The sequence below is a fragment of the Poecile atricapillus genome, chromosome 7 (genome assembly GCF_030490865.1).
Source record: "Poecile atricapillus isolate bPoeAtr1 chromosome 7, bPoeAtr1.hap1, whole genome shotgun sequence".
NCBI lineage: Eukaryota > Metazoa > Chordata > Aves > Passeriformes > Paridae > Poecile > Poecile atricapillus.
Window position 1 is genome coordinate 25,644,568 of NC_081255.1, and position 15,388 is coordinate 25,659,955.

The 15,388-nt window shown below is 49.0% G+C and overlaps 1 protein-coding gene across 2 annotated transcripts; it reads right to left on the reverse strand.

Annotated features, from left to right (window-relative positions):
- Positions 1-700: 700 nt before the first annotated feature.
- On the reverse strand, positions 701-8,296 carry TMEM275 (transmembrane protein 275). Of its 2 annotated transcripts, XR_009278033.1 has the most exons (3): positions 7,867-8,296; positions 2,311-4,091; positions 701-1,136 (listed from the first exon to the last, which is right to left on the reverse strand). XR_009278033.1 is itself a non-coding variant. In XM_058843258.1 (2 exons), exon 2 carries the CDS (start codon positions 3,999-4,001, stop codon positions 3,453-3,455), a length of 549 nt encoding a protein of 182 aa, XP_058699241.1. In that variant the 5' UTR covers positions 4,002-4,091; positions 7,867-8,296; the 3' UTR covers positions 701-3,452. The 2 variants fall into 2 exon arrangements, 1 of the variants encoding a protein (XP_058699241.1); XM_058843258.1 differs by having other exon boundaries at positions 701-4,091.
- Positions 8,297-15,388: the final 7,092 nt, after the last annotated feature.

Below are 15,388 nucleotides of genomic sequence, written 5' to 3' on the forward strand. Positions count from 1 at the left end.
AGGCTCTTAAATCTTCTTTATTCTCGCTGTGCTATCCCTCCTTGACTCATCTCCAAGAGACCATGTTGGGCTAAGCCCAGAACGAGCACGGAAAGGTGACAGCACCAATCCCAGACACACAGATACAGCTCCCAGCCCTCCCCTACACCACAAATTAATTATCATTTCCACACAGGACTGGGGAGGATCAGCTGAAATAATCCACCCCAGTCCTCCATCAGCAGGGACACTGAATCAGGCCCACAGTCCTCACCCACCCCAGCCCACAGCCCTGCTCCTGCTGCGTCCCTGAGAACCCACAATTCACATCTGGCCTGTTCAGACACCCAGCTGGGGGTTAAACATACACATGCAGGCAGAAAAGGCTGAATTTGGTTATTCCCGTGTTAGTCAAAGAAATCACAGTGGGAGTCTGCAGTGGGACGAGGATTTAGGCAACCAGGACTTCAAGGAAAAGTGGCATTTGAGAGTCAGTGTGAATTCTTAGAGAAACCTTTTCCTTACAACTGCTTGCAGTGTCTGGGAAAACAAGCAGGAGAGTGAGGAGCACGAGTCAAAATGAACACAGACAGGATTGGGGTACTCACAGTCTGGGATAAAGGAAAAGGTGGTTGTTAGAAGGAAGAAACAGGCAGGCCAAATGCTTTCTGAGTGCAATTATTTTAATATGTCCGTCTTTTCCAAATTCCACATTGCACACACGGAAATAGCAATTAAAAAAAAAAAAAAAAAAAAGACTCACACCAGAAATGCTGACTTGGAGCACCAGGAACTCTTTATCTTCCACTACACAAGGAGGCACGAGATTCACAACAACATCAGGCACAGCTGGTCAGGGGGGTGAACAGACAGACAGACAGACATGGAAATTACAAAAGACAGAAAAAGGCAAGAGCAGGAGGGCAGTGGAAGTTCATGGTCACCTTGCTGGGCAGGCAGCTGGGGTCACAGCTTGGTGGCACACCCACCACTCCAGGGCATCAGCATCTCACTGGTCCTACCTCTCTGCCTGCCCTGATGCCATCTCTGCTGTCATCTCTTGGTCAGGCATTGTATTATCCATCTCTGGTAGCATTTCACAGGGCATCTGTGATAAGGAGTGATTCCAGGATGCTCTCCAGACTTGGCTTTCAAGACTTCAGTGAACAAAGAAAGGAATTGTATGGTTATCACTTGATTTTACTAATTTTTTGGCTCCAAGTGCTCAAAAAAAAGTCTTGCAGTAACCATATTCACATGGGAAATGCCTCTAAAAGACTTCCAAGCTGTTGTTTGCTACTGAGGCCAGCAAGCTGGGAATCAAACCTACATCAGCAAGCTGTTCTGCTTAATTGCTACTGCACTCATGGGCAGGCAAGACTCGTGGGAGCCTTTTCCTCAGCACAGCAGTTCCTGCATTCCAAAGGGCAGACAGTGCTGGGGGCAGAGCTCTCCAGGAAAATGAGCTCCAAGGGAAATCACAGAGGGATCAGGATGTACAGACCCAACCACCTCGGAGCAATCTCTCAGCTGTGCCAGCACCAGCCCTGCTCCCTGGCAATGCTCATCCCTAAAGCAGCTTTCTGTGGAGCTGGGAGCAGCTGTTTGCCCTCTCTCAGCACAAGTCAATGACTTGCCCAGGATCTGGAGGCTGCACCAAAGACTTGAACCCCCATCTACCCAGTGCTACACAAACACCCTTCTCCCAAACCTGCCTCTTCTCCTCCTAACCAGTATAGACCAGCCCTGCTAAAATCAAGATGCAATTCCTCGGTGGAGAAGGAGCTGTTGAAGACAGCAAACTGTAGGAGGACCCAAGAACTCACTCTTTGGTTAACCTCTTGTCAAGGAATTATTTCAATTCAACCTCACCCTAAGCTCATGCAGGGACCATCAGCTGCCCAGTGTCCCCCCAGAGCAGCCAGGACACCTCCTGTACAGCACCATGGCTTTTCTCTCCAGCTCCCACACAGCCACACATGGCTCACAGCACAGCATCCCTGTGGCTCTCACAGCCTGCCCACACAGAGGTATCTGGTGGCCCAGGGGAGCCTTGGCCATGCCACAACCCCCCTCTCTCCTCCAGCACTATCCCTTCAGCCGTCCCACCTCTCTCTACGCGGATTTCTGATGGATAAAGCCTCAGGGCTGTGTTGTCCTCAGTCAAACAAACAGCTGATGCTGGGCTAGGTGGGAAGTGTTATCTCCCTCTGGCAACAAGAGATGTAAAGTAGTGTAAGAAAGAGGTGACTGGGGGGAACATGACATGGAAAACAGCTCAGAAAACCCAAGCGGTGGAGAGGGCATGGACTGTTTGCTGACCCTTCTAACCTGGGAAATTTGGGCCATCAAAGGGAGGTAGTAGGATGCAGGATGAAAATCAGCCAAAGTGTGCAACACCCTGCTGCAGGATCACAAATGATGAGAACTGACAGACAGTCAAGGAGCAAATGGATTGTTTCATGGAGAAGAAATCCATCCAGGGCTACTACATACAGACACCACTTCCAGCTCAGGAAGCTCCTAAGCAATAGCACATTGGAAGCTGGGAAAGTGCTTTGGGCAAGCAGCATCCTGTCTTTATGTTCCTCTCCAGACCTTGCTCTCAGCCTTGTCAGAAATTGGATTCTGGGCTAGCTGGGCTATTGTAGTGATGTGGTATGGTCCAGATGATTTCCTTGTCATCCAAAGTCCCAAAAACCTCATTTTCAAATACAGAGTGACCATAAACAGAGGACTTGAGCAGCCATTCCTATTCAAAATCCACTCTCTTGCTGCTGCCTCCCCACACACAAGTCCTGCCTAGCAGTGCTGTCCTTCCCCACACTGGTCCCAGATCCCACATGTGAACAGGAGTCAGAGCAAAGCCCATCAACCCAGCACCGTGTTCCCAGCCAGAGTCCCCCAGAGAAGAACACAAATCCTTTGCAATCCTTTACTGCTTTTTCAATAGCAAAGACATGGCTTTGTCCCTACTGCCAAAAAGTCTGGCACAAAAAATGCTGAAATCTTCTTGTGACTGAGTGGCAGCAAGCTGTAATTTACTGCATTCCTGCTTCTTTTATGTCCAAGAATTGCTTCACTTGTGAGAAGAAAGAGCTGTCATTTGTCAGTCCCATGTAGCCTCTCCTTCCAACTGACACATTTCCACATTATAGCAGACAAATTAATTCATTCCCCTCTTCCTATCTGCTCCCCAAAAATGGCAGCGTGTTTCTAGGAACTGAGATCATCTTTTCACAGCAGCATCATTACCAGTTTTCTTTTTAAAACTGTATAATGGGCATGTCTCAGCAAAAATCTGGGTTATTTTTTTTTCTGCTGTTGCATCCACCTCCCTTAGAGCGGTTCAGAGAGACCTGACTGTCTGCTGGCTTTTCACAAGCACCTTCCCCACACCTCTGACTGATAGTGCATTTCCAGCCCACCCACTGCAGCGTTTGGCTGGCTGCTGACAAAAGCTTTGCCCGGGTTTAGGATGTGGCCATGTCCCTGGGCAGGTTGAGCTGTATGGCCTCTCCTCCTGTGCTGTATTTGGCCACTGGCCCGTTGCCTTCCATGGTGAAGAGTTTGCACGCCTTGGCGTTCTCGTGAACCGGTGTGGACTTTTTGGAGGAGATGGGGGAATTTGTGGGGCTCAGCTGGACAGCAGTGGTGTCCTGCACCGTGTGCTCGCTGGTTTCGATTTCAAAGGCTGTGTTGCCAGGTTTGATGAGCCCAATGTTAGAACCTGGTTTGGATTTCCGGGCCCCGTGGGCCGGGGGCCTCCGGCTGCAGATGCAGCAGGCACCGAAGAATGTGAAAGCCACCACCAACAAGATGGGTCCAATGATGATGGGAGGGTTGTTCACAGGGAGGAAGGTCCCAAAGGCAAATGCTCCCACTAAGGTGATGTTGATCCCTGCAAGCATGATGCAGAGTCCACAGGCGCAGCAGAGAGCAGGGGAGGGGAGGCCCTGGGGTCGGGTCTTTTTCTGGGTGGGCTTTTGGGACAAAGAGGCGCTGCTCTTTTCACTGAACATGCTGGGAAGAGTCTTGGAGGTCACCTCAGTGCTCACAGGGTGAATGCTGTGTTGAGAAGGCCGTATCCAGTCTTCTGTTGCCTTGAAATCCTGGAGAGGAATGAAGAAGCAGCTGTTAGAGCAATGAACCAAAGCACCTTTCCCCCACCAATCCTGGTGACCAGCATCTTCTTCAGCACCAGGGGTTTGCTGATTGCCAAGCACAAATCCAAGGCTGCTTTCAAGGCTGAACTCCCCCTGACTGTGATGGTCACACGTGGTCACCCTCAGGCTGGAGCACTGTGCTCCGTGTCCTTTGCTATCCATGTGGATGATGCCCAAGTGAATCTGAGCGTGCAATGGCCAGAGCCCGTGCCTGAGCTGGTGTCACAGTGTTTGTCACCACCACACACCACCTGCCCAAAGTAACAGGGTCCACTGATGCCCTGAACATCCCTTGCTGCAATCTGAGGATGATACATTTTTGAATTGGTAGTGGCCCAGACTTGTGACAGATGGGGGGACGCTTTGTTCCACCATGTCTCAGTTTCCCAATAATTGAAATGAGCCATCCAGGTTGCCTTTCCAGCCAGTGGAGAATAAAAGGTCCCAGTAGATGACCCAGAACATCCCCAAAAGGTATCTATACTGGGAGCTGACTACAGAGGTAACCCTGGAGACCACTTGAGCACAAAACACTTGGATGCTCAGTGATACAAATGCCATCCACAGATACTGAATGACACCCTGTCAGTCACACAAGTCTACAATAAAATGGAGAAAATGTGGGTGTTTTGTCAGCTAGACCATGCTTTCTACCATGCATCTCACCATCTTTGGTGTGATCACAGGAGACCCCACAGAAGGGGACTGGGAATCTTGGCAACCGTGAAGCCAAACTTCTACAAGGTGGGAGCATGAGCAGTATCAGCTCCAGGATGGAGGCTCATGGAAACTGAGACACTGAAGTTGAAAAACAGCCTGTGTGGGGATCTGTCTAGGACCCAAGGCAGTAACACTCAGCCCTGACTGACAGTAGCAGCTTCTCCATGGAGGAGATTATTGGATGTGATGAGAGCCGGGTTTGTGTTTGCCATACTTGCTGGGAAGTCAAATTGCCAGAAGCCAATTTGTCAGCAGTTTGCTGGTGATGTCTTTGATTTTACAGGCAGGAGAGCATTTCTCTTCCCAGCCTGATTGCAAACAATAGCAGTCTGCTCTTCCTTCCCTCCCCTGCCTAGCTCTGTAGCTTCTTCCCTCCTCTCCTGTAAAATCCCTTTCAAAAGTGTTGTCAGCAAAAAACTGACACTCAGTTTCTATGGCAAGAGCCAAGAATCTCTGTTGTGCTATCAACACTCTGTAGCCACTAAATTAAAAAAAAAACAAAACCGAATAAACCCGAACAACAAATAATAAGCCATCAACCATCACACTGAAACACACCAGTGGGATCAGCTGGGCGTTTTCACCATGTTTCCTAGGTTATAAAATTTTCTGGCACCTCCAGCTAAGGCAAAGCTCTCTGCTGCTCTGTTGGGTGTCATGTCTCATTTCCTTGGCTTAGGCTGACCTGAATGTGTGCAGCAGTCAACTTTCAGCAGAGTTTCTGATCAGTGAGACATCAGCTGGAGCCAACAGGAACAGGTGCATCAGAGGATTAAATCCTCCCTCATCTGGGGATGCCTGACTGGGGAGGGGTCTCTCAGCAAGCAAAGATTTTTCAGGGTACTGAGAGCCTGTGAGAGAGAAAGGGCATTTCCTCCATTAGCCAGGCTGACACATATGCAGGTTTCCCTGGCAGTGTCCTTTTGTTCTGCCTGGGAACCCTGGCATGCTGATGGGAGCTGGAGCCCTCATTCTGCCTCCTTCACCAGCCCTGGACCAGCAGCAAGATAGCTTCTGGTTAAAGACACACATGCATCAGTGTCTCCAGACCAGCTCCTGCGGATGCCAGTCCAAACCTTTAGCACACAGAGGCTGCAGACACCCCAGTGTGACTCTTTGCCTTGGTTTGCCCCACGTTCTCCCACTGCAAAGTGCCCACCAGGGAACTGTGTGGCTTCTCGTGGTTAAAAAACATCACAGAGTCACTCCATCAGCTTTCTTCCTCCTGGCTTCCCAGCACTCATCTGCTTCCAGTCTGAAGGAATTCTCCCTCCTGTAGAGTCAGGCAGCTGCGCTCCAGCAGGACACTAAACATTCCAGCTGCTTCTGCTCTTAGGCAAGGCATCACCAGAGGTCTGGCTGCCACTGAGGTTTTCAAGAGGAACTGCAACCTGTTGCCCATCCCATCTGTCAGTGGGCACCTGTAGGCTCTCCAAGGAGACCCTGCTGGTTTCTGGCTGCTTTCAAGGCTGCAGTGATATCACCCAACATAGTCCCTCACAGCTCATTTTCTCTGCCTGGCAATCTCTGCTCATCATTACAGATCCCTGAGCACAGGGGCTTAAGCTTGTCACACCCTCTCCCTACAGCTGCACCAGAAGTGTTCTGGCCATGCTATGTCCAAGGCAAAACTTCCCAATCCTCTTGGCTTGGAGCACCTACAGGGGGTAATGGCCCTTTCTCTGCAAAAAGCAATGGGCTCACTCGAGATTCCTGCCCAGAACCTCTCCCATCAGCCTGGGGGCAGAAAGTCTTGGAAGTCAAGATTGCAGGGCTAGAATGTGATCTGCACACACACCACAGCACCACAGGGTAGCTCACAGAACACAGGAATGTTTGGACTGGGAACACTTAGAAAGTAGATCAGTGCTTGCTTTTGTCTTGATCTCCATAAGAAACATCAGGGATTATACACAAGAGATCCCTGTTAGACAGGGATGAGATGACATGGGGATGAGAAAGCCAGCAGAGCAGTGGAGGATAAAGCAAGAAACAAACCAAAGCCACAGAATGCCTTACACTATCCTCTACCTAACAAGGCCCCATGACAACATAAAGTCCATGTTTATTCTGATACGCACAACAGAAGCATCTTTGCTTTTCTGTCATCTCCTAAAGCACAGGCTGATGCTTCTCCATCCCCTTCTTAGCCACAAGGGTGGGCTGATGTGGGTCAGCTCCCACTGCTGACCTGCCTGAGGATATCTGCCAGCTTTTACTCTTCACTACAGTGAAATCAGTCGTTAAAAAATTTATCAACTTTTCAACCAAATTATTATGTTCAAAATGACCAACTTCTATTCTATCAGGAGTGGAAAAAGTTCTCTTTGGGCTCTTTGTTTGAAACAGGTTCTTTTCTTATCAGTTAGAGTGTAGGTTTCTTCTCCAAACAATATTTCAGCTTGAAATGCACTACTGCAAGCACTGCTATGCAAAAATAAAAGCTGCACACTCAAGCTGGCAGGATGGAAATCCAGTGACTATAATGATTCCTTCCAGGGGAATAGCCAGCCCCCCTTATAATCTCAGGGGGACAAAGACAGACTTTCATCCATATCTCTGAGAGTTCCTAGAGCTCAAAGGGCATACTGACATATTCAGCCAGCGTTTTAGGAGCATTGTTTAAAGCCACAGCAGCAGCACCAGCAGCATGTACAGCTAAGCACGCTTCCCTCTTAGTTGTAGTGGAGAGAAATTGAGCTGTCATCCTTCCACACCGTCTCAGTGAAGCAGCACAATGAAAATATTTGACAGACCACAGATGAGTCTCCTTTCCAGAGGTGTGATGGCACAGAAAAATAATGACAGTGATCAGCAAACTGAAATTGCAGTCAGACAGCTACAACCACCCCACACACAGGCAGGCTCACAAACACACAGGCACATAACATTTAGCTACCAGGAGAAGCACAAGACTTTTTTTTTTTCCTGGGCAAACTGCTGGGAAACTCTCTGGCAGGGCCAGAAAAAGCCTCGGTGTCTGGAAGGGGAGGATGCTTACCTGGGCTGGAGCGTGGAGCCAGGGAAGGCGATGGACAGAGTGGCTGACCCAGGTCTCACCTTCACCCTTCAGTCGGGGATGACAAAGCCAGGGCTAGAACGGGGGCTGGAAGCCCAGCAGTGCTCTGCGGGGAGAAGGATCTCACATCCCTCCTTCCTTCTTGGTACCGAGCTCAGGAAACTTTGCTGGGGTGTCAGTCGGGCAGTCCTTGGCAGAGCTCAGCGGGCTCTGTGCGAGCTCCGCCGCTTTCCCCCACTTTCTTCCCTCCCCTCGGAGGACGATGTTGCTCTCCTCAGGCAGATGGGTGCCCAGCCGCAGCATCCCTGACCCGCCGCATCCTCTCCTGCCTCCCGCTCTGCCCCCCGAGCCCGCGGTGCCCGGGAGGCTCAGCCCACCGCCCACCGCTGTCCGGCGCCGCTCACACGCTGCTTCTCCTTCTTCCTTTTCTACTTCAAGGCTGCAGCTCCCGCCCCCTTCAGCTGACAGAGGTGCCCGGAGCTGAACAGCCCCTTTTTCCCCCAGGGAGAGGAAAATCCCGGGAGCGCATCTCGGCCGAGGGTGAGCGCCAGCCGCGCTCCGGCGGCCCCGGGGCGGGGAAGGGAGCGGGGCAGGCACGGACACAGCGCCAAACGCAGGAGTGGGATGCAGCGATGCTCGCCGATGCTGCAGCCAGGCACGGATCTCTCAGAGGTTTGAAACGTCCGTAACTAATAAAAAATGCCACAAATCCAAGCGGTGTGCGGTGCTGTGGATGGTGGGGGGATGCCGGAGGGATGCGTGCGGGGTGGCTTTGCTGGGCGGCCGGCAGTGAGAGGTGCTGAGACAGGACCTCGGGAGGTGAAATGTCCAGAGTGCGGGGAGGTGCTAAAAATAAATTAAAAAAACCAAACAAACCGTCCCCAGATGTAAAACTAATGTTTCAAAGAAGCAATCAGATCTATGGCACACTTAGAGGTAGTTGGTCTAAAGCCACGCCTCATGCTAGACCCTGCTGCAAGCACGGCCAAATCTTAACTCCCATATTAAGAGGCCAAGCTCTGTCTGTTTGCAGAGCTGGTGAGCACAGGAAACATGGCAAACTGCGAGCTGTGCACTGGATGGAGTATAGATCATTCTCCCAGAGCTCAGGACATGCTGACACTCGGCTGTCCTCGTCTGCTCTCCATGGCCACACCGCTGTAACCAGCCTGGCTGCTGCCAGTGACAGCTGGGCACAGGCTCTTCTCCAATTTATTGCTGAAGAATCCTCTTCGAACTAGGCTGGAGCTCACTGAACATCAATCATGCTCCCCTCTCTTTCAGATTGTTGCTTTCATGAGAGAGAGAGGAGAAAGGTAACAGAGGCAGTGAAAAACAAAGGTCAAAAAGAGAAATCACTGAGGAGGAATGAACTCTTCTCTCGGTTCTCCAGGAACCACTTCAGCCTGAGGATTCTTAAAACAGCAGCATCGTCTACTGCACCATGATGCATTTCACCTTACAGGTCATCCTAGAAATTCAGGTAAAAACAAAGTTCACAGAAGGGAGTTCAATCGCTGTTGAGGAAGACAACTCTGTTTTCTCCTTAGCTTGAACAATGCCAAGAGCACACTGAACGGCTTAAGCAAGAGGGCAGAAGAATATCAGAAAAGCAGCACTGATCAGATGTGTTGACTGCCTGGGCTTATAGAAAAAAATAATTGGGAAATCTCAATTTCCAGGGATACAACATCTCTTCTAGGGATTCCCTGGAACTGTAACATGAAGTCCAAAATGGCTCAGTGTATTCAACCCTACCAGAAAAGTGATGAGAGAGTGTACAATGAAAGATTTTGTGGAGAAAATCCCCCCCTGGCACCTCTGAGAGAGACAGTTCCACGTGTGGCAGAACTGGTACTCAGTGTTTGCTGACTGTTGCTGGGTAGAAAACCAGAGTGGCTGAACTCATTCCTGGTGTAACACCCCAGAGTCTGGCAGGAACAGTCCAATAAGCCATGTTTATGTTGGAACAGCGTCTGTCAGAGGGGAAGAGACCATCAGGGTCATTGATTCGAGCCCACTGCTCTCACACTGTGTAATAGCACTCATAAAGCTCAGGCTCCAAGGGGGCCAATTAATACTGAATGACCTGTCAGTTGTTCCCTAATTGCACAAAGCAGCGATGAAGAAGGCTGCTCCTGCTTCCTTTTGGCTGTTGCATGACTCTCCATCACACTTTTCTTCTTAATGGTCCATAAACCCCCAAAAAAGGCTTTACTGAAACGTTACATATTTCAGGCTCCACTGAAGCAGTAATTCTGTGCTTGGCATATGTGGCCCTGACAACTGGCAGACTGCATCCATGTGATTAAAACAACTGCTAATTCAAGAACTAAAATTAAAGGCTAGATTTCCCACCGGTATAAATCAGAGCAGATTCATTTCCTTCCAGAGCTCTGATAGCTCATGAGCATTCATGATTTGCCAAGGGGTTTCTGCCAGACTGATGGTTTCTAGCTTCAAACTTGCCAGGAACTGGGAAGCCCTGCCTCCTTTAGAGGAAAGATCCTAACCCTGTGTGGACTAGAAATAATATTCCTCTGGGAGAAACTGTTCCCAGCTTTTGCTGGATTCAGGAATTAGCTGAAGTCAGAAATTCCTGAATGTGAGGGAACCTTGCCTTCTTGTCCTTTCCCACTGTCAGTTCCTGACCCTGGTTTCAGCCCTAAGAAACCTGTCTCAGGCACCCACCTGAGTGGTGCCACCACGTCCTGCCCTGGAGCAGGTCAGCATGGTGAGTGCCACAGCACGAAGCCTTTAGACATTACACTGCTTATGAGGGGTTTTTCCCCACGTTAGAGTGACTGAAAAAAGGTGGGAAGGGTGAGAGTGTTCCATAGAGGTTTCAAAGGATTTTGGTTGGGCCTTGATGCCTGAGGGAAAGCACACAAGCAGCATCCATGAGAACAGCAGCAGGCCAGCAGCCCAATCCCTCATCACAAGAGGAGCAGAGTGCACAGCCCATGCTGCTGCCTGCTGAACCATGCCCATCACAGACACACAGCATCAGGGAGTTTGTGTCCCTTAACAAGATCATTAGACAAAGGTCACTGCTGCAACCTCCCCCTGCAGATTTCCATGAGGTCTCCAGATCTGGCACCTCTCTGTGAGTTTACAGTTTAATTGCCTCTTAAGGGAAGGAAATGCCAGGCTGAACCTGCTGCTGCTCCAAGCCAACTCTAAATGCCACCATGCCTGTGTGAAAGTTTGCACTACGTCAGGATCCTCACTGGCTCATGGTTCTGTGCTCTGTGCTGCCTCTGGGAATTCAGAAGAGGCAAAGGCCAATTTCTGCAATGTTTGTGTGTCTATAGCCTCAAAAAGGAGGCAAAAAAATTAGTATTTGTCATTCCTATAGGCAGCTGTGAAATTACTATGCAGAAGATCTAAACCCATGAAGGACACACCTCCTCGTACATTGTGTAATTAAAATCACAGAACTCTACTGTGGACAACACCAGGATTAATGTGCTCAGACCCAGAACACAGACACAGCTGGACCTGCAGCTGCAGCTCAGGCACACGATGTTATCACTGGGAATGACCTGGGGAAAAGAGCCTGCTCTAGGTTCGCCACTGTCCTCCTAATCTGTGATACTGACAGCTATTGAGGCAGAATAATAGGTACCACCAGCCTGACATTCAGCATCACTAAAGCTTTGTCTCTACACTCTCATCTGCTGGTCTACCAGAACACTTCTGTGGTTTGTTATGGGTTTTTAAATAATCTGGAGATCGTTTTTTTCCCCCATCAGACAAACAAACAAACAAACTAAACAGGCTTCCAGAATTTCAAACAAGTTTCTCCTTCCTATAACATCTTCTCATGACACTGAAAGGTTAGTGGACAGGAAACATCTGTGCAAGTGGCTGTCCTGTTACACAAACAGCTTAGTAATTTTTCATAAAGCTTTCTCAAACAGGAGGAAATCAGTGGGTTAGTTATCAGCCAGGGGCAAATATTTTTAATTACCTTACAGGGAGGATTGGGTCTATTCTGTTTATTTCTCAAAGGTTCCCACTGACAGTCTAATTAGCAAGCAGCATCACTGGAAGAGAAGGCCTGAAGTTATGTGGTTTTATTCACCCAGGAGGCAAACACCCAATTCATCCTCCTCTGTCACATCATCTCTGCCAGGCAGATCACACCAAAGTGCAGTTGATCTGGAAGAGACAAAACCACACACTGTGCCCATCAGTAGCTCTACTTCATCATTTCAAATGCTGTTCATCAGGCACTTCAGTGTTACATCTTCTTTAAAAGAAGTGCTGGTAGAGATTTTAGTTGAAGGACTGTTTGTTCCTCATAAACTGAAATCAGAATGTGCTTCCCATCTTAGAGATTACACATTGGATGTTACATATTACATATTAGAACAGTTTTCCTTATTTTCCCCTGCTTCTCCAGGAAGAATACACCAACACATCTGATCTGCATTTGGGTATCACCACAAGAACCACTGCTGTATGTGGGAACAGAGTCAGGCCCCAAACATGAGGCATCATGTGAGCAAGGACCTGCTCTTCCAAGAGGATTTATGCTCTGCTCTTGGGTGTATGCCTTAGGTGAGTTTGAGGACATTCCTGAGGATGGGATTCAGGCAGCATCGCAAACCAGGGAATTTTGATGATGAAGAAAAACAAAGATGATGGAATCTGAGGGAAAGCAATAACCATTCTCGGGGCTGAGCCCTACACACAGGGAGAGCCAGCCAGCTGTGCCACTTTCTGCCTGTGGATGATGGACCACCTGAGTCCATCATCCGCATGGGAACTAAATCCACCCAGGGATCCATTGTCCTGCCCACAGAGATTTCCTGTCCATCCAGGCACTCCAGCACCCCTTTGAGCAAGGCACTGCTGCCCAGTTGAGCCATGGACAACATCAGAGCCAGACTGCAAACGTGCTCTCAGGTGCCTCAGATGAAAACACCTTCATTCCTCATCCCCGTGGGGAAAAGCAGCCACATGGTGATTTAGACCAACAGACTTGATTTCCCAGTGGAAGCAGGCTAAGATACTATGAGTAAAATGAGGGAATTATCACTTTTCACATTCAACCTGTCCCTGGAGACCAAATCCCATTTGGAACAGATCTGCTGCTGCTTTGTGAGCCAACAAAAAAAAATCCCTGAATTTCTGCCTGTTATATCCACCTGATGGTCAACTTGTAGCATGCCAGACCACAAGAGATACTAATTACCAGCAGCACAAATCACATTACTCTCTCCAGTTTGGATTCCTGGAAAATCTCGCTTTGAGGGATGTCAGACTCAACATCATGAACAGATGGTGTTTCTGTCTGAAGAGGAGACATGTCCTTGATCAGTCTGTCACTGCTTAGGGCGCTGACGTTTTTGTTTCTCACCCAACAGTCTCCACCCAAGGGCTGAGGCTTTACAAGGCAGCCCAGAGTCTGCATGGATGAACAGGACCTGGAAATACAGGCAGAAAAGCAATGTTAGAGTGATAGAGTCCATGTCTCTTCAAAATATCTAACAGCTTAGACACAGGTGTGGTCTCTTTTAAGTTGCAAAAACTCTCAGGCCCCCATGGCTTGATCTGCAGTATAACAGAAGAACACTTCCCAGGGTGAGTCCTTGACTCTTCAATGCAGAAAAATAGGCAAGAATTAAGCAAAACTTAAAGATCAGAAGTAGAAGTCCTTATGTGAACAACTGAAAAGCTTTTCAGTGAGTTTCTTATCTCCTCAGCTGTGGGGTGCATAAAGAACCAGACTGTTTGCATCTTTCTGGGGCTTATCCAGATCCCACAGAACTTCATGGAGGTGGTTGCAGTGATTTCAGCAGGCTGTGAACAAGGTCTGTAGGATGCTGTCCTGTGAATATTTACCCTCTGGTAGAGAGCAGATGTCTGCCACCTCAATATGGGCTATCAAGTTATACCATGACAAAGCACAGGTCATTAATCACATCCTTCAGTGAAGTGGTTATAAGGTCATCACGTCAAACCCTGCCTAGCACCATTGTGCCTGCACAAGTTTTATTTTACACAGAGCCCAGGGAAGCATCTGTTTAAAGCACTTGACTCCAACTCATTAGCTCTGCCACAAAGCCTCTCCCCTAATACACTTAATTTTTCTGCCTCTCAGTTCCTACATCGTCCTCCCAGCGTCATCAGCGGACACAGTGAGCAGCTTCTCCTCTCCCTCCAAGCACCTGCTGTCAGGGGGGATTCAAGCCTCAGACACCACGGGCCAGAAGTCCTGTTTTTGTCTGTAGCAGACACAGAGAAGAGCAGCCCCCTCAAGTCCCCATAACCACCCACTGGTCCTTAGGGAACAACTGCTTCCCACAGGTTTGGGATTTGCTGCGTGTGGTAGACGTGCAGCTGGAGCCTTCAAGGGCAGGATCCAGAGAAGGAAAAGAAATCCCATAATAATTATGTGCTATGAAGATGATGGCAGCTCATACATGATAAACTCAGCAGGCTTTGGCATCAGATCCTCGGCAGAAAGCAGCACCGTGATCCGATAACTCTTGCAGAGTTTTATCTACAGTAGCTGAAGAGAGAGGTGAGGTACCCCAAGTCAAACAAGTCCCAGATCCTGGAAAGAGCAGTCACCTCTTCTTTTAAACAACACAGCAGAGGTTCCTGTTTCACCACACCACTTACAGAGTGATGGGGTCCATAAACCAGTGAGGTAGGAAATGCATCTCTCTCCTGTGACACCATTTCAGAGACATGTGTCAGTGGGTTTGGAGCAGAGGGATCTGGATGAGCACCACCAGCCTGTAACTCTGCCAGCTGATACAAGGAAGTGCTGAGAGAATACTGATGGGGCAGGACAGAGACACCTTTCTGCAGACACCGTTTAGTGCTATCTAATTTTGTAAATTGCACTATTTTCCTCTCCCATCCCACACGCAGACAGTGCAGGCAGGGGAAAGCTGCCTTGAGCATCAGTGAGACTCTGCTAACTCCTCACCCTGCTGACTGATTCAAACCAGGTGAGAATCAAACACAGGGTGCTCAGCTATCATCACATCCAGCATAACGTGAAATTCTGATTAAATCTGGCATACACTTTAGCAAGATGTGTAGAGCTGAGAAATCATAAAGTGCTGCTGAAAGCAGATGTTGGTTTACCAGGAGCACTTTTCCAGCAGCACAGATGTGGTGACAGCCACACTGCCCTTCCTTCAGCACCTTTCAGTTTGCTTTCTGTAACAATAACATTTCAGCCCTTCCGCAGAGCTCAGGGACCAAATGTGTGTTTGTGTGCCAAGAGCTCCATAAACACATGGATGTAAGGGATTTCTGTCTCAAAGAGCACAGGGGAATGGTGATACACACATCTGGCACAGGAGGAAGGCGAGGGGCAGAGGCTTCCCAGAGTTTGTGCATCATCCAGAAACACAGCAGAACTGCAAAGATACTGTGAACATCCCACCCCATCCCACTGCCAAGGGGACTGGCAGCCACCAGCTGAGCACTCTCTAAGGTCGGCAGAAGATAAAGAGTTGCACACTTTTTCACACTA

Excerpts from the sequence above, each read along its gene's own strand:
- TMEM275 (XM_058843258.1), bottom strand. The coding sequence starts at position 4,001 with ATGTTCAGTGAAAAGAGCAGCGCCTCTTTGTCCCAAAAGCCCACCCAG.